This window comes from Falco biarmicus, chromosome 8 (assembly GCF_023638135.1).
Source record: "Falco biarmicus isolate bFalBia1 chromosome 8, bFalBia1.pri, whole genome shotgun sequence".
Lineage (NCBI taxonomy): Eukaryota > Metazoa > Chordata > Aves > Falconiformes > Falconidae > Falco > Falco biarmicus.
Genome location: NC_079295.1, coordinates 59,501,374 through 59,522,128, shown reverse-complemented (window position 1 = coordinate 59,522,128; position 20,755 = coordinate 59,501,374). Strand labels below are relative to the sequence as shown.

Here is a 20,755-nt window from a genome sequence, read left to right as displayed (position 1 = left end):
CCTCCGCTTTGTGTGTCCCAGGGGCTGGAAGGAGCCCCAGGTTCACCACTCAGCCCTGAGTAAGTTTATAGCAGCGGGGACAGGCTTGCCTGCCTCGGCTGCCACCAGCCCTGAGCTTAGTCTTCAAAGCTGTCCTCTCTCTCAGACGTCCCTGCTTTTTACATCTTATTTCATCTTTGACAAGGCAGAGCTTCAATTTCATCCCTGGCTTCCCACAGCTGATGGCCCTGTGTCCCTAAGCAGCAGCTGGCCAGGGGTCACTGGGGACAGCCACCCGTCTCAGTGGCACCTTGGGTTTGCACTGGGCTGCAGCTGGTGGGGCCTGGGGTCTGCAGCGCGTGGCAATCTTGCTGCTTTGCTCCCTGAAACTGCACTGAGAAGAGCTCGGGGCAGCTGTGACAGCCGTGCTGGGGCTGTCCTCACCCCCAGGAACGCAGCAGCTGAAGCTGAAGTCAGGGTCTGAGAGAAGCAAAGGGCAGGACAGGCTGGGACCTGCCCCACGCAGGGCTGTGCTGTGCAGCCGGGGCACAGGCGGCTCCTGGGGTGGTCTGGATGGCACCCCCCGGGTCAGATGCCCCCCTTAGGGATGACGGGAGGGGGTCAGGTGACTTCTGAATCCAGCCAGCAGGGCTGAGCAGGGTCAGTGTTGCTTAGCTGGAGTGCACAGGTGATGTTCAATGGATGTAAGTCTCAGTGGAGCACTGGAGTTTGCTGGACCCCCCCCTCCCGCAGCCTGGGGCCGGGAGGTGGTCTGAGCAGGGGAGGAAGGGAGCAGGTTTGCTGGGTGCTGTAACCTGACCAAAAGCATTCCTGGGAGCTGGGGCGGTGGAGCGGCTGCAAACACCCGCCCGGGCTTGGTATGGGATGTTTGTCCTGGGATGCAAAACACATTTCACCCAAGCCCAGCCCAGCTGACACCATGCTGCCCGCAAAGGGCCAGGCATCCCCCTCCCCAGCCCCCTGTCCTCCTCCCCAGCCCGCTGCCAGCTGCTGCGGTGCTGGGGAGCAGAGACGTGAGCTACCCAGGGCGACTCCTGTCCTCCCTGGATGTGGAGGGCCAAAACCAGGACCTACGTGAGGCAGCGGTGCAAAGGGATGCAGAGCAGCACAAGGGGGTGCAGAGCAGCCCCTACAGTCTCGTCCAGTCCTTGCTTCCAGCGTGGGGTGGAGGAGGAAAGGACAGGATACCACTATCCTCCTCTTCCTTGCTCTCCTCACTGCTTAATCAGGACAATTCCTCTGGTGTCCCGCAGCCCCCGTGCTGTCCTGGAGCATTTCTACTGCTGCTTCTCCCCACCAGCTGTGGGCAAGGGATGAGGGCGCAGCTCAGTGTGGGCACCTGCGTGCCGAGACTGGCAGCCCATGTCTCCACAGGCAGGCTGGGGTGTCAGGGACTGCGGGGGCTGCATGGGGACAGGCACTCAGGAATGTTGTTTTTTCCATCCTGGTTTCCATCAAGGTAGTAAATCAGCACTGCAAAAGGCTTTTGTTTTCCACAGCATGCTGCTGGCTGCTATGCCTGCCAGCCCCTGCCTCGCCTGCAGGAGCCAGGATGCGGCCATCCTTGCCCGCAGTCCCAGGGCTTGCTCCAGGTACAGAGTCCATCCTGGCCTGGGGAGGCTGGGGACCTGTCGTGCCAAGGGAAGCAATCACATCACATCACAGTTTACTTGTGCCACTTTTCTGGGCCTTAGACCCCCACAGAGAGCCCTTGGCCCCCCGAGGAGTAGGCTTCCCTCCATCCATCCTGCACAGCCCAGCTGCATCCCTCCCTGCTGGAAGCGGTCCTGCTTTCCTATGGAAGGATGTTGGGGTGGCATGGAGTGACACCGAGATGTCCCCAGCCCTTTGGGGTTTAGTGATGGGGTCTTTGTGCAGGGGGGGCAGTTCAGCCATGCCTCTCCCTGGTACACAGCTCAGCAGCACGTCCTGGCCAGGTACCCAGGGGGCTGGGGGGGGATATTGGATTGCAGCAGATGGGAGAGTGTCTGGGCACAGGGTGGCCCAGGCGTGGCTCCAAATGCTGCTAGCTGACAGCTAAACCTCAAAGACATCTCCCGTATCATCTGCAAAGGCAGCGCTCCCTTAAAGAAACACGGGGCCCCCCAGGGACATGTGGTTGCCCCTTGGGGATGCAGCTGACCCAGGGGATGCAGCTGGCCCAGGGGATGCAGCTGGCCCAGGGGATGCAACTGGCCCAGGGTTCTTGCCCTGTGCAGTGCCACAAGGCGAAGGTGCCACGGGGGGGGAAGGTGCCCAGCTCCCCCAGGGGGACATTCAGCTGCTGGCACAGGAAAGGTGTGAAGATCCTGAGATGTATACGTTGTGGCTGGGCTATTTTGGAAAGGGACAGAGCTGATCTTGTGACTGGAGCTGGGGACTGGAAGTCTGGACATCAGGGTCCTGCCTGAGTGACAGCGACCTGCTGCTTGACCTCGAGGAAACCTGAGAGCCCCCACTGCTCTGAGGACAGCTTTCGCACCCCTTCCCACCCCGTCCCAGCTTGTTTAACGATGATGAAAACCAAGCGCTGGGCAGCGACATGGCTGGGGACAACACAGGAAACCAGGGACAGAGCCCAGGCTTGGGTGCAGATCCAGCCCCAACTCTATGGCGTCCCTGTGGTTGGGCCACCCACGGTCCCCAGGGCTGTCCTGGAGGTGCACCCCATCTTTTTACAGCTGTGCCACCTTCTGCCTCTGTGCTGTGGCTGGGACAGGACCAGCCCAGGCACTGTGGTCCCCCAGGTCCCCCAGGCAGGTGTCGGGAGCAGATGGAGATGAAGACTTTCTGCAGACCCTGTCTCCCCTGGGCTCATCAGCCTGAATGCCAGCAACGCCTGCCAAAAATATTTGTGTGGGAGTTAACTAAGTTAACTTTAGTTTTCCTTTTTTCAATGGCAGGGGGGTGGCAGGGTGTGAGAAAGGCAGGTGGGGGGGCTGTGCATCACCCGTCAGCAAGTGGTGGGCAGGGAAAGAAGCTGAGCAAAAGGTCTCCCTGCTGCCAGATTTCAGCACTTTGTGAATTCAATAGTTTTTTATTATTATTCCCTCCCCTGGCACCATTTTGCAGCTTCTTGTAGGGACTCACTGCTGCTGGGGAGCATGAGGTGCTTCCCTGGGTGGGGGACAGTAGGCAGCTGATTGCTGGGGCTTTGAGCTGGGCACTGGTGCCTGACTCAGGCATCCCTTACCTGTTGGTTTGGTGCTGCACCCCTGAAGTGGTCCCCAGAATGAGCCTCACACTCCTTTACAGCCTCATCTTGCAGGCAGGGGTCTGCACAGGTGGGCTGTTATCTCAGCCTGATTTTATGGACGTGGCTGGTAATGCTGCTCCTCTTTGCTGGTGCAATGATGCATCCGGGGCATTTATACCCATCCTACCCAGCCGGTCTTGGAGCAGACAGGATCAGCCCCGCAGCTTTTGTAAAGCTGCATGTTACCCATAAATACTCCCTTCCTCTGCTGCTTGCAGAGCCCAAGAGCTGTGTCCCCCAGGGAGGTGGCTACCCTGCCAGCAGCTCTGCCACCGTTCCCCCGCCACCGTGCCGGGCTCAGACTGGCCCCCAGCGAGGCAGAAGACGTGTGACTCGGTATTTCGGTGGCGTGGGTGGCCCCATCCCAGCAGCATGTCCTCGGGGAACACCGTCACTTGGGTCTCGCCAAAGAGGGGTTTGTCTGGGGAGCGCCAGGATCGTGGACGCCCTCGCCGGGGTATGCCCATCTGCAGAAAGCGCTCCGGAAATGGAAGGGGGTGGCTTTGGAAGGTGGTTTTCAGAGTGGTACGGGCTCATCCAGCAAACTGCCAAGGCAGCTCCGGTGTAGGATGGACAGGAGTCGTGCTGCCTGAGAAACCTTCTCCCTAAGGATGGGGCAAGGGAGTGGGGAAACGGCAGAGTCGTTCAGAGAGGATCTCTGCTGACCGGGGCTGGGCTGGGGCTATTTTCAGCAACTTTCTCTTTGTCCTCATTTGAGATAAGCCAGCCCCCTCCAGCTCCTAAAACTTGCCATGTTTCTAAGGAAAGATGTGGGTGGCTTCCCGCAACTATTGGGGCCCCGAATTACGTAAAGAGCAGGGTGAGATTCCTTTTTTAGAGAGAAACATTGAAATTTTCCCTCCAGGATCTCTTTGCAAATCCATACTGAATAATTGCATCAGAGCAAGGCGGGAGGAAGGGTTTCAGAAAGGGCAGAAGATTTCCTTTGGGCATTCTCAAAAAAATGCAGCCTTGCATTTGGGAAATGCCTGAGTGCCTGTTCAGCAGCAAAGTTTTCACTGGCTGTTTTCAAACCTGCCTTCATTTCCAAAATAACTTTCCTAAGGATGGGAAAAGTTTTGAGGAGAAGCTATGCGAGCCCCAGATGGAGCTGCAGGTCGTATTCCTGCCTGAGCTCAGCCTGTGGTGTTGAACCTGGTGCATCTTCTTATCTCACTGAAAAACTTTGCAATAACTCAGGGAGGGGGTTGGGTTGAGCAGAAGCCTCTTTTCCTCCTTGGCTAGCTGTTAGGCTGGGAAATCCACCACGGTCCCTGTGCTGTGGGTCTCCTGGCCGCAGTGATGCTCAGTGGGTGCTTCACTGGGACCCAGCCTTGCAGCGAGCGGGGGTGGGTGACGCTGCGCTGAGTGGCTGTGGAGGACTCACAGCGCAGGAATTTCCCCCATACGCTGTAATCTGTATCCTGTCCTGGGAGTGATGACATCCCCCTCTCCCAGCTGATACCTCGCCTCTCGGCTGTGTTGGTGCGTGCATTTGTCATTCAGAAAGATTTATGCTCGGCAGAAGGGAAGCAGGTCTGTCTGCGCTTGTCCCAGTGCCGTGTGAGTCACTCAATGGTTAAACACAGCTTTGTTAGCTGGATGCTGGGAATTTCTCTTTCCAGGGGACGGAGGTGGGAGCCAGGGCTCCTGCTAACCCTGAGCAAACTCTTACACAGGGAATGGGTTTCTTCCTTAAATGCTCCCACCTCCTGAGCAGCAACTGTCCCCCAGCACTGGCCACAAACAAGGGTGTCCACAGCCACCCCTGGGCTGCAAAAGCAAAGGGAGTTGGGCATCAGGCTCTGGGGAGGACGGATGGGCAAGGGGGCTGGGGTAGGGGGCATTTCCAAATGATCTGTTAGGGAGTGTTTGCATCTCAGGGGTCCCTCTTCACAGGGAGCAGTGCTATGGCTGGAGCCCAGACTGGGGACACTGGGAGCTGCTTTGCTAGCTGTGGCCAGAGGAAACCAGTGCATGAACAAGCATCCTCAATGCTCCCCCTCCTTCCTTTGCACAGGTCCTTGGACACTGCTCCTCTGTGTGCCTGCCTAGAAAAGAGAAATTCCTACAAAATCCTCCTTGCTGATGTGTCTTCTCTGGGCAGAACCCTACAGCTGGGTCTCTGAAAGCTGCCTGCTCCTGTGGCATCGTGCCTGGTCCTACTGCCTGCAAGAGGAGTAAAGCTGGGCTCGTGCCCAGCGTGTGGCCATCTTCCCTCTTGGACACTGCCCATGCTCTGAGGGACACTGCCAGGGAGGAGCCAGCCCCCTGGCCATGCGGAGCTGGTCTGAAAGTCCATGGAGTGCCAGTGAAGGAGAGCTGCAAAGATGCTGAAGGCAAGGCTACGGCAGCCCTGTCTGCAAACCCAGCCTGGCTGCCCCACACCCAGCGAGGCTGTGCAAAAATCCCGTGTCTGTGGGGCGGCCAAAGGGGACCCCGAGGGGGACACTGTCTGTTGGCAGGAGAGGGGGAGCAGAGGGGAGCAGAGGTGCCATCAGTTCCGGGATGCCCCTGCCTTTGAGCCGGTCAAACAAGAGGGATGTTCAGGGCCACTGGGAGGGAAGGCAAGCAGGAGCTGCCGGTGGGGGCCTGAGGGGCTCGGTGGGGACATACCGGGTCCCACGTTGGATGGCAGCAACCTGGCCTTGGTGGCTGAGCCCACAGGCCCCCCAGAATGCTCCAGCTCTGCCTCAGAGCTGCCCCCCACAGCAGCCAGCCCCACGGCCGACCCTAGCCAGGAGTGGAAAGTGGTGAAGATCCAACAGGTCCTCATCAACCCTGCCAGCAAGCCGAGGAAAGTGGGTAAGAGAAACCCCCTTTGGCCACCCCCCCTTCCCAAAAAGTGCTGCTGTGCCGCTGGGGCCAGGGCTGCCGCTGCCTGGCATGGTGGTGGGAATGCCTGGCTCTTCCCAGGGCCGCCGCTGGATTAGACGTTCCAGGCTCCCGGCCCAGCCGCTGGGACTTTTTTAGCCTGAGATGATCTCTCTGGCCTTGAAAATAAGGAGGAATCTGTGGCTTTTCTCGGGAGGGGGGTGGGAAGACGGCGGGAGGGTTCCTGTGATCTCCGAGTTCAACCAAACCCCAAGTGGGGCACAAGAGGGGTGGGCTTCCCACCCCTCATCCTGGCCGTGGTGCTTGCCAGGACTCTGCAAAGGGGGGGTGATGAGGGCCAGCTCCTGGGGTGCTGCCTGGGACAGGGACATCTCAGTTGGGGTGGCGATGGACAAGCATTCATTACGTGGCTTGGGGCCATCCATCTCTTTTCAGCCCCTGGTTTAAAAATTAAGCACTTTATTTCAGGCTGGTTGCTTCCTACAATGCTCTCTGCCATCGCCTCGCTTCACAGCCCTGTTTCGCAGCCGTTCCTCTCTGCCCATGACTGTCCCTTCAGCCATGGTGACACAAGCACAGGCACATATCTAGGGTTACTGTGGCCGCTCCCATGCCTGGACCTCCCCACCCAGGGGAGATGCTCCCACAGGATTAGACTCATCCTTTTACAGGCATTAGACCCATTTTTAAACCCTGTTTCCACCCTTCTTTCTATTTTCCTCCTGCCCAGCTGTTATCTCAGCTGCCACGCGGCGCCAAGGCAGGTGTGTCACTGTCCCCATGGGATGGCATTATCAGATGCTGCTGCTCTGCTCAGAGCCTGGTTTTCCCCAAGTAGCTCCCAGGATGAGGAGGGACGGCACCGGCTGGGGATGCTCAGCATGAACCTGGTGTCCAGAATCCATCCCCTCGCCTTTTTGGGGTGTCAGACATCCTCAAAACCAGCAGCTCCCTGGATGGGACAAGGGCTGGGAAGCTCAGCCAAGCCCTTTGGCTCACTGCTGCCCCAGCAGCTCCCTCGGCCGTACGGGCGTCGTGTTTCAGGGCTCAGCACACAAACCAGATGGACCCAAATAGTCTTCCCATTTCTCACTCTGCTCTGGGATGGCAGATCTGTGGCAGGGAAAGGTCAGGCCTGATTCTGTCCAGGCTCAGCATTTTCCTAACCCGCACCGCCATCCAGCACTTTTGCTGCCAGCCTGGAATTTTAAAGTAACTCAACAGGTTTGTTGGAAAGAGTTTGTCTGTCCCGTTTCCTCCCCCTCCAAGTGAGATCACCACCAGCCACTGCCTGCGGGACCCGTCAGACTTTCCAGAGCCTCCGGGCAGGATGTCACTGAGGGTCCTGAGCACTGGGAGGAGCGCCAGAACCTTGCAAAAACCCTGCAGGTTTGCAAAGGAGAGGTTTAATTCAGAGCAGGGACAGCGGCAGAGGGAAGGAAGGGCAGGTCCCCGTGCAGGTGGCATCGGGGCTGCCTCTGCAGCAGGATGTTTGTAGGAGCATCCCCAGGAGATGTCAGGGATTTGCTCCTCTTCTCCTTAGCTGGTCCTGGGTGCGGGAACCCCCAACCCCATGGAGCTCTTGCAAGAGAAAGAGGTGCATCCACCCACCCCCACAATTGTGTAGGGGTGGCCCTGAGAGCCGGGAGCCAAGCGGGTGCCCCCCGAGCGCTGCAGACCCACCCAGGCAGGTCCCAGGTTCCCCTTTGGTCCCCGTCCAGCAGCCCAAGGCCAGGCTGGCTGCTCCCAAATATCTGGCACAGCGGCCCAAGCTGGTTGGCACCTCTCGGGGCAGGCTGGGGAGCGCAGGAGCCCCGGGTAGAGGCAGCAGCTGGGAGATGCAGGAGGCAGGACTGGTTTCTCTGTCTGGTGTGCAAATAAACGGAAGGTTTCACACCCCGGGGGCTGCTGAGCCAGCGCCAGTCTCCCTCAAAAACCAGAAAAGCACAAAAAAGCAAAGAGGGACAGGCAGAAAGGAAATTAGAAAAGCGAAAAATAAGGCCAAGAGCTCATCCTGTGGTGTGGACAGGCAAGGGAAGGGGGTGAGGCTGGTCCCACCTGCAGCAGTGCCTGGGAGCTCTGCAGCCAGCAAGGACTCTGCAGCCCCAGCAGGAGCAGGGTGGTGGAGGTGCAAGGTGATACTGGTTCCCCAGGAATCATCCGTCCCAGGGCTGTGGTCCCCTTGTCACTGGGAGCAGACCACTCCTGGCAGAGGGCTTTTGGTGCTCTTCCCGGAGGGTCCCCAGGGTGGTAACACCAGTGCTAGATTTTTGCCCTGTTCCAAGCACCCCAACCCTTTCAGCACTGGGGAAACTGGCAGCAAGGGGAGATCCTGCTTCCCTGCCAGCGTCTGAAACGTAAGGTGCTGCAGGTCCCCAGCACTGCTGGGAGGAGGGAAAGGGGGTGAGGGCTGAGTAAGGGGATGCCCCAGGCTGGGTAAAGGGGACGCACAGGTCTGGGTGAGGGGGATGCACAGGTCTGGATAAGGTGATGCATAGGTCTGGGTAGGGGGATGCTCCGGGCTGGATAAGGGGATGCTCCAGGCTGGGTAGGGGGATGCGCAGGGCTGGGTAGGGGGATGCTCCAGGCTGGGTAGGGGGATGCTCCGGGCTGGATAAGGGGATGCTCCAGGCTGGGTAGGGGGATGCACAGGGCTGGGTAGGGGGATGCCCCGCCTGCTCCCACCCTGGCAGCGGGCTCAGGGCAGACCCAGCCGGGACGGGAAGCGGCAGAGCAGGGCCGCGGGGGGCAGCCGGGGCGGCGGGGCGGCTGCCGGTGCCGCCGGGGAGGGGGACCCATCCCGTCCGGTCGGGCGGGCGCGGCGGGCAGGGGCAGGGCCGGCGGGACCCGCCACCCCCCGGCCCCGGCCCCCGCCCGCCGCCCCCCTGGGCCCGCTCCGAGGGCGGAGCTGCCGCAACTTTCCTGCCCGCCGCCTCCTCCCCGGTGCAGTCGGGCTGCGAGGGGCGGCGGCGGCACCGGCACCGGCACCGCGGGTAGGGCCGGGGCTGGGGAGGCGGGGGCTGCCCCCGGGCGGGGCTGCGGGGCTGGGGCGGCCGGGGCAGGGGCCGGGGGACGAGGGGTGCCAGTGCACAAGCGGGGGGCGGGGGGGCGGAGGGCAGCAGGGGGTGCCAGGGGGGTACCGTGTTTGGGGATGTCCGGGGGTGGCGGGGGCTGGCAGTGCACGGGGGGTGCTGGGGGTGCATGGGGGTCTGGGGGTGTATGGAGGTGGCAGGGGAGCATGGGCGCCCGGAACCCCCCGAGGGGTGCCGGTTGTGGGCAAAGGGCAGGCGAGCGGGGCAGGCAGCGTTTCTTTCTCTATAAATAAGCCGGGTGGGTGCCGGTTCCCTCTGCCCACCCTCGGAGGTCCGGCACGGGGGGACGTGGGGGGCTCGGCAGCGTGGCACCTTCCAGCTCTGCAGAGCCTCTTCCCAAGGCAATGTCCCCTGACCCCTGCGACTGGGACGTGATCTCCCCTGGCCGTGCCACCCGGTGCTGGAGACACGAGGTCTGTCCCTGGGGCTGGCAGCCAGCAGGATGGATCCCTCGGGGGTTGTGCAAGGGACAGACGAAGGCCCCGTTTCATCCCACTGCCCTCCCTGCTCCGTCCATCCCATGGGGACAAGCCAAGCCAGATGACCTTCTCTTGCCAAGCCAGCGCCTCTGGCTCGTGGCACCAGCCTGGCAGGGCTGTCACCGGGGCCCCACCGCCTGGGATGTGTCGCAGCGAGTCCAAGCACCAGCAGGCACAGCAGGGCTGGGACTCACTTGCCAGCCAGGATCGGGTCCCCATACTACCTGGTGATGGGATGGGCTGGCTTTGCTGCGCTCTGGGCAGATGGATGGCAGAGCAGCCTGGAGGAAGTCTGTCAGGTTCCAGCCTTCTTTTGCAAAGCTAAAAGCTTAATTTTGGCTGGCTGGGGGAAGGTGCTGCCTCCACTTTTGCAGTAGCAGCAGCCTGTTCTTCCCCGTTGCGGATGCATGCAGGGCTGGGGCTGCTCACTGCATCCTCTCGGCTTGACGAGCCTGGGGAAGTGGGGCTGGGGCAGGGGCAGCCAGCCTCCATTCAATATTAATGCCCCCAGCCCCATCTCTTCCTCCCCCACATGGGAGATGGGTGCCCCAGGGCTTGCTGCTTGGAGACTGTGGGGCCCTTTCCAGCAGGATTTGGGTGCTGAGCACTAGGCAAGGCAGGGGCACAGCTGCAAGCCGGGAGGAGCTTGGGGAGGCAAACAGCTCCAAATCCAGCAAAGCCCTTGCAAACAGAGCACAGGGAAAACTTGCAAGCGCATCGAATTTTCTCGCTGTGCCAGATTTTGTCACTGGCAAAGGCGCCCGCGAGGAGAGGCCCAGCACAGTGCGTCCTGCCAGGCAGGCGAGGTTGCCCCCACCACAGCACCCACTGCCTGAGCCAGGGATTTTTGGGTCTGGAGGGGTAGCATGGATAAAAACTTTATGGAGGTTTTATATCTGGGGTATAAGAGAGTTGGAAGCTGGGAACGAGGCAGAAAATTGTCGTCTTTTCATCCATGTGTTTGAATGGTATCTGTTCCTAGCTAGCTCAACTGCATGTCTGCGCTACCCTCCTTGTTTTCCTAGCAGCAGATTATTTGGGATAACTGTGAGCGGGAGGGAAGCGCAGACTTAAATGTGTGTGAGTTAGTGCACATTGCAAAAAATCCTGCACAGCTGTAGTTGGGGCAAAAGGCCAGTTGGCTTCTCTGCCAAAAAACCTGCTTACATTTCCTTGGTGTCCAAAGCCCTCAGTGTTTGGGTGAAAACACTGGATTACCCTCCCCAGCACCGCCTGGCTTTAGATTTGCATTTGGGTTTGTGGCAGGGAGGTGGCATGGTGGCATGCATCCCTCTGGAAATGGGTTTGTCTTGGTTTAATTCTTGGTTTTGCTGGTGGGATTTTGCCAGAAAGAGGCACCGTTTGAGTTGACCCACAGCAGCCCAAGAAACTGCTTGGGCTTGGGAAACTGCTTGGGAAAAGGGGAAAGGTTCCTGCTCCTTATGGATCACAGCTGCTGCACTGCGCGAAGGTGGATTTGGGGTTTCTGGTCTGTGCTCTGCCTGGCCCTGGACAGCCGGGGAGCTGGGGGGGGGGCGGGGCAGCGGGACACCCTGAGCATCCTCCTGTGAACTTGCCAAGGTGGGCTGCAGCACTGGGATGGCCGAGCATCCAGACCAGGAGCAGGCTAGGGACAGAGCCCAAACTAAAGATTTTGCAGTCGCCTGCCAGCCCTGAGGCTGAGATTTCACATGGCTTGTTTCATCCTGCTGGCCCTACGGGGACTCTGGTATCTTTGGGCTTCTCCATGCAAGGGCTTCTCACCACCATGCCTGATGCCTGCAGCCACCCACACCTGCAAGGTGACAGCTTCCAAGTCATTGTTTTTCTTCTTGTGACATCCCAGCCACATCAAGACCAGCAGCTTCCACTGAATCTGTCAGCCTCAGAGAGCCCTGGGTATCTCCTCTCCCTGCAATTTGGGGCCCAATCCTCATGTCATGCCAGCTCTTGAAGTCCATGGCAGGTCAGGGCGGGACACAAGGAGGGTCTGATACATCTTTTGCCATCATTGGGGGTGGGATGGTGACTCCAGCCGTTCCTGGCTGGACTTCAGATGCTCTACAGTAGTGCTGTGGGACGGGACCCATCCTTTGCACGGAAAGCTGAGCTGGAAGGAATTATTTTTCCCCAATCTGGCCAGGAAGGGAGAGCAACAGAAATGCCTTTCATCACCTTCGTCATCCTCACTCTGGAGGAGAAAGCACAGTACTTGCTGCAGGAAGGATGACTGACAGCTTGGTAAGAAGCTGTTAAGCCCTATCTATACTTGGGGGATGTTGCTGGAAGTCACCCCATGAGCAATGGCAAACCTATAGAGCAAGTGCCTATATAAATATATAGATATCTATAGGCTTCTCTGGCCAGAGCTGGAGTGTATTGCACTGAATTAGCACTCCAGGGCTGTTGGCCGGCTGCTCATGTGTGCCAGGAGTCCAGCAGTCCTGTGAGGAACAGGGAGCATCTCCTTCCTCAGCATCCCTGGACCAGAGGGCTGGGGGCTGCCAGGGGACCCCCAACATGGGGATGCAGCAGCGGAGAGGGCTGGCGTGGCTGGATTCATTGTTCTTGGAAGAAGCCGGGACATTTGGAGAGGGGAGACATTTCCTTCCCGAAGGGCAGCGTGGTGGCGAGCCGGTGCGTGGCGTGGAAAGGAAGGAAGAGTGGAAGAGCGCAAGAAGTGCCGGTTATCCTTCGGATTTTGGGCTGGACTGGCGTTAATGGGCGGAAGACAGTTTCCAGTGCTGCACAAGCTCCTGGCACCCTCAGCCATGCACAGTTTTGCTTTCGCCTCCTCCCTGTGCTGCTTGGGCTGCCTTAGGCCCTGTGCCCCTCCTTCTCCTCCACAGCACCTGGATGTTTTCATCAGGAAGGAAGCACCCAGCCGGAGCCCGCCCAAGGCTCCCTGGCTGGCAGGGAAGGATGAAGGGATGTTCCCTCCATCTGGGAGGGGAGCGAGGGGTGCAGGAGCCACCCCGGGTGACAGGGTCCCTCGGGCCACCATGGTAGATGACTAAAGGCTCTTGCACCAGGTCAAATATGCTGATCCCATGGCTCAGGCTGGAGCAGAGAGGGGAGGGAGGTGGTCTCTGTCCTTTTGTTGGGGATGGTACGTCACCCCCGGTTGATTAGTGATGAGCCACATTTGCAATGGTGCCTGCGTCCATCTGTCCATCCATCTGTCCACTGGGCTGTGTGTGGCTGTGCAAGCAGGGCAGTGTTCAGGTTGGCCTCTGCAATTTCCTCTGGCCTGCTGGAGGCTTTGGTGCTTCCCATCTGTGAGAGAAAAATTGCATGTGAAGAGCATTTCTTACCCCCAGCATCCCCATTAGTATCCCGAGAGATTCATTTCCAGCAGGGAATGGTGGGTACCAGGTAGGCAGGTGCAGAGGGGCTGCTGGAAGAGAGTAGGAGATGGGGTGCCACAAGGCAATGCTGAGAATGGATGCCAGGCGGGGGATTTCAGGTGGGGGCTCCCACCCTTTAGCACACCCTGGCCCAGGGGGATGCCTGTGCCCAGGGTGGCAGCAAGGGATGGGGATACCTGGGGGCAAAATCCTGGCGGAGAGATCCCGGCACTGATCCTGGCTACACAGGAGTGTATCCGGCGGCTAGTCCAAGCAGGAACTGGCTGGCCAGGAGCTGAGTCATCCCTCCAGCACAGACAAGATCCCCCAGGGCCCCTCCGTTGCTGTTAAAAGGCAGTAGCAAGAGTGAGAGGCTGCGAAATGGCTCCGCCGAGAGCTCGGCTTCTTAGGCGGCCTCGGCCTCCAAGGAAGCAGGGATGCTCGGCTAGGAGCATGAAATTTGCAGACATCTGGAGCCTGTGGCTTGTTTCTCAACAGCTCCTTGGCCGTATTTCTCCTCCTTTTCGGAGATAAAGGCAGTGAGGGTGACCCCGCGGAGTGGGAGCTGTGGTGCTGGCTGCCCTCCAGCCAGCCCGGCCGGAGGAAACCGCGGCCCCGCTCTGTGCTGCCGCCAAAGCAAATAGAAATGGGGCATTAAACAATACCGGGCGCTAACCGGGGGAGATGTTGGCCGCCGGCGTCGCCACTGCGGACAGGCTCCTTGTCTCCAGGAGAGAGTTTCCACTGGCATCTCTGCCTTCTCTCCACCGTGCACAGCCAAAACCCTCCTGTCGGGCAGCCTGAAGGCTTCATCCACTCTCCTCCTCCTCTCTAGCCACTTGGGGGAGGCAGGGCCATCCTGCACTCTTTGGTGGTGCTGGGGCCAGGGCTGGGACTTGCTGGGTGCTGAGGGAGGCAGGAGGGATGAATGGTGAGGAAGAAGAGGTACCCAGTTTGCAGCAGCCCTCCCGCTTTACTGTGGGCTTGCTGGAAGTGTTTGGCTTAGTCATCCATCCCTTCCCTCGCTGCTAGGCTGAGCCACTGCTGAAAATATCCTGGAAGGCTCCCAAGCGGCACAGAAGGCAAGAAAATGAGAAACACATGAAGGAAGGGAAGAAGGGAAGGGATGGGAAGGGAAGGGGAGCGGGTGCTGGCAATGCTTGGGGGAGCGAGGCTCGGGGCCGGCAGCCCTGGCCACCCACCTCCTGGCCAGAGCTGGAGTGGGAACACCCCATCACAGCCACCCCGGCATCACCTGGGGAGGGGGCTGCACCCCTGGTGGGTACTGGGGCAGTGCTGGTGCTCCGCACTGGTGTCTGTCCCCAAGCAGTGGCCTCGGCAGGGCTGGGGACACTGCCCTTCCCGCGGGTGCTTCAGGGTGAGCTTGTAGGAAATTGCTCACCCTGAGAAAATGCGTTCCTGGCAGCTCCACATCCTTTTGGCCTTCGGGAAGGGCTGGTGCCCTGACCTTCTGGCCAGCACACGAGAGGCGCAGCAGCACTCTGGCTGCTTGCTGCGGGGCTTTCTCCTGGCTTTTAGCACTTTGCTTTTAGCACTTGTGTAGGCTCCCGAGGCATGAGGTTGGCTCCTTGCTGTGGGCTGTGTCTGTGTCCGGCAGGTCAGGATCTGCACAGCTTCTGTCGGCTGCTGCCATCTCGTGTTGCTCCATCAATCAGTCCCCAGATGGGGCTGGCCACCGGTCTTGCCATGAGGTTATGGCGGGCTGGCATCTTCTGGCTGACACTGGGTTTGTTTCCTGCCCTGTTTGGGGCTGAGCGTGCCGGGATTCAGGGCAAGGGGCTGGGGAACGCGAGCTGACCCCTTCCCTGCCCACCGCCTCTTTGAGCCAGGGGCCAAAACCATGCGAGCTGCAACCTGAGACCTGCTGAAACCCTTGGAGAAATTCCTTTCCCATATGGTCACCACAGTGGGCTTGCAGAACCCAGTCAAAATACAGGGCGGGATGGGAGAAAAGGTCCTGTGTGCCCCTGGGTGTCCCCTGGGCTTTGCCATCTGTCCCTCCAGCATGCAGAGCTGCAGCTCAGCATCTTGGCGGGGGCCGCGCTGGGTCCCCATCACCCTTGGACTACGATATCCCCCCTGGGTACCCCAGCCCTGGAGTATCACTCCTGCCTTCACCCAGCTGCTGGGGAAGAAGGGGTTGGGATGCTGGGGGATACCTGGAGGAAGGGCTGCCAGTGCTGGCGTGGAGGCCTAAAATCCCACGTCCCCTCTGAGTCCCCCTAACTGCCCTCTCCCCTCTGCCCAGGTCTCTCCCGTAGCGCCAGCCTCTCTGAGAAGGAGCTGAAGGAGGCAAAGGCACGGAGCCGGCGGATCGCGGTGCAGCTCACCACGGCACCCAGCCCCAGCTCCAAGGGCGTCCTGCTCTTCAACCGCCGCAAGCAGCGCGTCGATGGGCTCGCCGGGGCTGGGCATGGTGGGGGCCTGCCGCTGAGCCCCGCACCCCAGCCTCAGCAAGCAGCCATGGAGGAGGGCGAGGGGCCTGGGATGAAGCCGGAGCCTGAGCAGCCCAGTGCGCCAGGAGAGGGGCTGCAGGCAAACGCCTCCCCGTGTCGGGAGCCGCCTGCTGATGTCCAGCAGGTCCCGCTTAGTGTCTACCTGAAGGAGAACATGGCATCAGCCACCACCAACGGCATGCAGGAGAGGGGGGCCAGTGGGATGGAGAGTGGGGGGGAGGGGCTCAGGGATGCGGGAGCCCCTGTGGGGCCCAGCACAGTGGCTCTTGCCCTGCCGCAGAGCCCCGAGGAAGGGAAGAACAGCGAGGTGCCTGGCAAGGTGCCCAGTGCACCCGTGGGGACAGCCACAGGGATGGCATCCCCAGCTGGCCAGCGGCAGAACGGGACGCAGGGCCGGCAGTACTATGAGGTCCATCTCACCCTGGCCAAGCCCAAGCCAGTGAAGAACCGGACGGCCAGACCCTTTGGCACCCAGGCACCCCGCACCAGTGGCCAGCCCACAGAGGGACCCCCTGCTGCCGAGCTGCCCCCACCGCCCACCTACGCAGAGACGCTGAGCAGCCCCCCGCCGCTCACACGTGTCCGCTCACCCCCTGCCTACTCAGCCCTGTACCCACCCCGGGAGCAGAAGGTGCTGCCAGGTCCCCCCATGGGCTGTGGGGTGAGCGGACCAAACCCTCTGCCCAAAACGGGGATCCTAGAGGAGTCAGCCGCCCGGAGAGCTGGCAAAAAGTCCATGTTCACCTTTGTTGAGAAGCCAAAGCTGGGCCCTAACCCTGATCTCTTGGACCTGGTTCAGAGTGCAGACAGCAGGAAGAAGCAGAAGGACCAGGGGGAGCCCGGTGCTGAGGATGAGCCCTTCGCCCTCGGGGCTGAAGCTGCCAACTTTGTCCCCAACAGCGCAGCCAGGGGTGAGCAGCACATCCCGCCAGCTGATGATGCTCCAGCATGGTCCTCCTGCCTCAAGTCTCCCACCATCCAGCCCAAGCCGAAGCCGCAGCCCAGCCACAACCTCAGTGAAGCAAGAGGGAAGGGGGCCGAGCTCTTTGCCCGCCGGCAGTCCAGGATGGAGAAGTTTATCATTGAGGCTCCCTCCCAGCCAGAGCTGCTGCGGTCCCCATCACCCACGATGTCCCTGCCTCCCTCCTGGAAATATGATGCCAGTGCTTGCCTGTCACCCATGGTCTCCAGACACCCCTCCAAGAGTCCCTCCAGACCCTCCAAAACCCCCCCAGCTTCTCTGTACAGCAGCAACCTGATGGAGAACGAGGTCTCCCAGAAGGAGCTGGAGATCTCCAAGCACCAGCCCTACCAGCTCCAGTCTTCGCTCTTCATCCTCTCTCCATCCAAGAGTCCGGCGAGGTCCATGCCCCGGGAGATGCCTCCACCCAGACCCTCTCTTCCTGATGCCTACTCCTACCCCCAGCAAACCTCCTGCCCGACCTCTCCGTTGCCTCCTTCCCCTGTCTGGCATCCTCCCGCTGTGCCCAGTGCCGGCCAGACCAACTCCAGCCCCTTTCCTGGCACCACCGGGGCTCTGGCCCTGAATCACAGCAGCCATGTTGGTCCTGGAGCCCCGACCGAGGTGCTGCTGGCCTCCCCATGCCGCCTGCTGCCACCCCGAGCGAAGGGAGGCTTCCAGGCACCCAGACCCTCCTACTCCACCAGGAATGCCGGCATCGAGCCGCAGGTGTGGAAACCTTCTTTTTATTACAAGTAGTGGTGGCAGAGAGAAACACATGGGGGTTTTAGGCTTCTCTGCACTGGCCGAGTCCTCCCTAACTGCTCACAGGTGTGCCATAAGCCAAACCAACCACAGAAAAGAGGGGAAAAAGAAATAGAAAAAAGAAGTAGCTGGGAGGCTGCAGTGCCGGGACAGTGGATAGAGGGGGCATAGAGCCCGCGGGATCCCAAAGAGCCATCTGGAGCCTGCCCGTCCTGTGGGGCTGCCAGCATTTTCTCTCTTCTCTCACCTGGAAACTGTATGGAGCATCGCATCGCTGGCTCTGTCCTTTCCTCGCCTCCTGCCTTTCCAGCTCTCGCAGCCAGCCACCGCCGGCTCTGCCCGCTGACCCGCAGTCCCTCTGTCCTGCCGGCTCCTATCGGCCTCCTACCAAAGCAAACCCGGAGGGGACACCTCGCCTTTCTGCCTCACTGTGCCTGCTCCTCTCTCTTTTGCTGCTCCTTTGGGATCTGTCCTCGTTTTCTTCCACACTGTGGAGGAAGAGCCGCATCCCCGGGGGAATGGCAGAGCGCCGTGGTGCTGGGACCAGGGACAGTGCAAGGTCCCTGTCCCTTCCCAAGCTCAGTGCTGGAGCTGGGGGCAGGCAGCGCTGCTGGCACGACCGGGAGAGAGGGATGTGCCAGGCAGAGGAGGGCAGGGCTGGCTGATGCTTGGCCTGATGCTCGTGGTCCAGCTGTGCCTCTGTCATCCCTCGCTCCCACCACTCCCCTCGTGGTAATGAGTTGCCTTTCGACTATGCTTTTATTTCTCCTGCATTTTTCTTCCTGTCCCCCCCCCTTTCTGAATACACTCTCTGCGCTGTCAGACCTGGCTCTTCTCTTTCCTGCTGGCTGGGGAGCAGCTGCTGGGCGATGGATCCCTGGGGCAGCACGGGGGTCTCTGTGCATCACCTGGAGGGAGGCTTTGGAAAGCCGCAGGTAGTGAGAGGTCCAGGGTGATATTCTGGGCAAGGATGATTAATTGCAGGCTCAGCCTGACCCAGCTTCCTTGGTCGGTGATGGGGTGCAGAGGCAAATGCATTTTTGGGGAGCCCTTGCAGGGGGTGCAATGCGTGAGAATACATCCCCAGTTCCTGTGGGGCTGAGCCAGCACGAAGCTTGCCCCAGCACCAATCCTGCTCCTGTCCCTCTGCTCTCCCCCCTTCACCCCCCCCAGCAGTGCCGGCACTAACCCGCTGTCTGTCCCCCTCCAGGAAAGGCGGCCGTCCCTCCCCGCCTCGCCCACCTGGACGCCCCGGCTGGTGCGGCGCCCGGGCAGCCTGGACGGCTGGGCCAGCCCGGCCTCGGTGCCCGAGCTGGATGAGGGACCCCCTACGTCCCCTCCATGGAGCGAGAGGTCCCTGTCCCCACTGCGGCAGGACGCCGACCCCCGGGCCAGCCGGCAGATGCAAGCGCGGCTCGCCAGGAACATCATCAACGCTGCCCGGAGGAAGAGCTCCTCTCCCAAAGCCGTGGGGCCGGAGGGCTCCCGGCCCTTCACCCCCATCCCTGCCGGCCCCCCCAGTCTGCCCCAGTCCCCCTGGCCAGCGCGGCCGGAGGGCTGCAGAGCCATGGCACTGCAGGCTGCCAGCAGTGTGCCGGGGAGCCTGGGCAGCCCCTCACCCACCCACAAAAGCCCCCTGCGATCGCCCCGGGCGGACAGCCCCCAGTTCTGTGCTTCCCCTGGGATGCCCCGAGCTGCCTGGGCAGAGGGGCGCCGGCTCGTGCTGCCACCCAGCATGTCCTCCTGCCCCATCCCCCGGCTGTCCCCCAGCCCCAAGAGCCCCTTGCCATCCCCCGTGGTGGGCGGGCGGGCCCTGGCCAAGCGCTGCACCTCGCGGTCCCCAACGGACTCGGACGTCTCCCTTGACTCCGAAGACTCGGGGACCAAGAGCCCGGGCATCCACAGCTTCAACCTCTGCCCCCGGGGCTGGACCAGCAGCCTGCGGCTGAAGCCAGGGGGGCTGCCCTCAGGGGCCCCCTGCACCTCCTAGACGAGCCATCTCTGGCCAGCCCACCCTCTCCCCAGCCCCACCAGCCCAGGTGATGCCACCCACAGATCCCCACTGGGAAGACCCCAACGCTCAGGGTTGAGGTCTCCAAAACCCCGTATCCTCAGTCCCCGGAGGAGCTGCCACAGCCCCTTGGCATGCCAGCAGGGTCAGGTGCCTCCTGCCTGCCTGCCATCCCATGCCCCCGCTCTATTTTTACCACCTTAACCTTTTGGGGCAGGACTGCATGGTCAGCAGGCAGAGCAGGCAGAGCAGGCAGAGCAGGCAGCATGGGGGGAGCCAGCCCCCAGCACAGCCCCCTCCCTCTGCAGCCCCTGCCCACCAGCTGGCCCCATGCCACACAGCCACAATGGGGATGGACTTGGCGGTCCCCCGTGAGCCCTCTGCCCCCAGTACCAAGGTGTCATCCCAGGGTGTCACCGCAGCTCTGTTTGCTGCTGCCCGGGGGGTCATGGTGTACCTGGCAGGGGTGGACAGCACCAAGTGCATGCCATGGCCAGGCACCCTCTCCCAGCCTCCAGATCTGGATGGTTGCAATTGGAACCAGCTTTCAGAGAGGAAAAGTTAATGTTGTATTCCAGCCCCCCAGATCTTCATGGCTTTTTTTTTTTTTTTTACTATTGACCTCTTCTCAAAGAAATTCCCCCAAATCCTTCCCTGGTGACCAAAAAGAGAGCCAAAGTTATTTATTGCCACATCAAGGGGACCGTTTACAGGTGCCCTCCCGCCCTGCCCAAGCTAAAAGGGACAGCCCTATCCCATTACCGTGTCACTGTCCCCATCCCCAGGCTTACCCCATCCCTGTCCCCACTCCTATGGGCTGGAGGGGAGGGACACACAGGGACCAGTCGGTGCTGTGGTAGCCAGGGCGGGTGGGAGGTGGGGAGCTCTTGGGGGGCTGAAGGAAGTGGTACAGGTTGCAGAAGGTTTGAAGAAGGTGTCAGTGCAGGAGACAATGCTTAGAGTGTCTCAGGGACGAGCTGCTGTCCCCATGGGGAGCCCTGCAAGGGGCTGGGGGGTGGGCAGAGGCACCTCTGAGGGCAGCAGTGTCAGAGGAAGGTTTGGGGCGGGGGAGCGATGGGGAGAGGAGGGCATCAGGGTGGACACAGTTATGTGGCAGAGCCTGGGGAGAGCAGCGGGTGTCCAGGGAGGGAAATGGGTCCCCAAAACACTTGTCACACCCCGGAGTGAGCAGGAGCTGGCTGGGGTGCCAAGAGGCGCTATGGCAGTGACCATAGCCACCCACCCAGAGGACACAGCCTTGGTGCCAGTAAGACCAACACCAGGAAGGGAGGATGCATTTGTGCTGCCAGGGCTCTGGCATGTTCCCTGTTCAGGGAGCCCCTGTCACCCCTTCCCTTTCCGCAGGACACACTGTTGGAGCCAGCCCATCCCTGTTCCCCAGGTTCCCGCACCCCACAGCCTGCTCTTCCCAGGACACAGACTCCCCCTCACTCCACCAGGCACCACGACTCGCCTTTGCCACACACTTGTATACCCAGCTCAGAAATAAACTGCCATTATCCCACCCGGCC

At 60.9% G+C, this 20,755-nt stretch overlaps 1 protein-coding gene across 1 annotated transcript; it reads left to right on the top strand.

The window, feature by feature from the left end:
* Positions 1–5,586: 5,586 nt before the first annotated feature.
* On the top strand, positions 5,587–20,748 carry SYNPO (synaptopodin). The gene is made up of 3 exons (XM_056348353.1): positions 5,587–6,061; positions 15,279–17,176; positions 18,423–20,748. Exons 1-3 carry the CDS (start codon positions 5,587–5,589, stop codon positions 19,200–19,202), a joined length of 3,153 nt encoding a protein of 1,050 aa, XP_056204328.1. The 3' UTR covers positions 19,203–20,748.
* Positions 20,749–20,755: the final 7 nt, after the last annotated feature.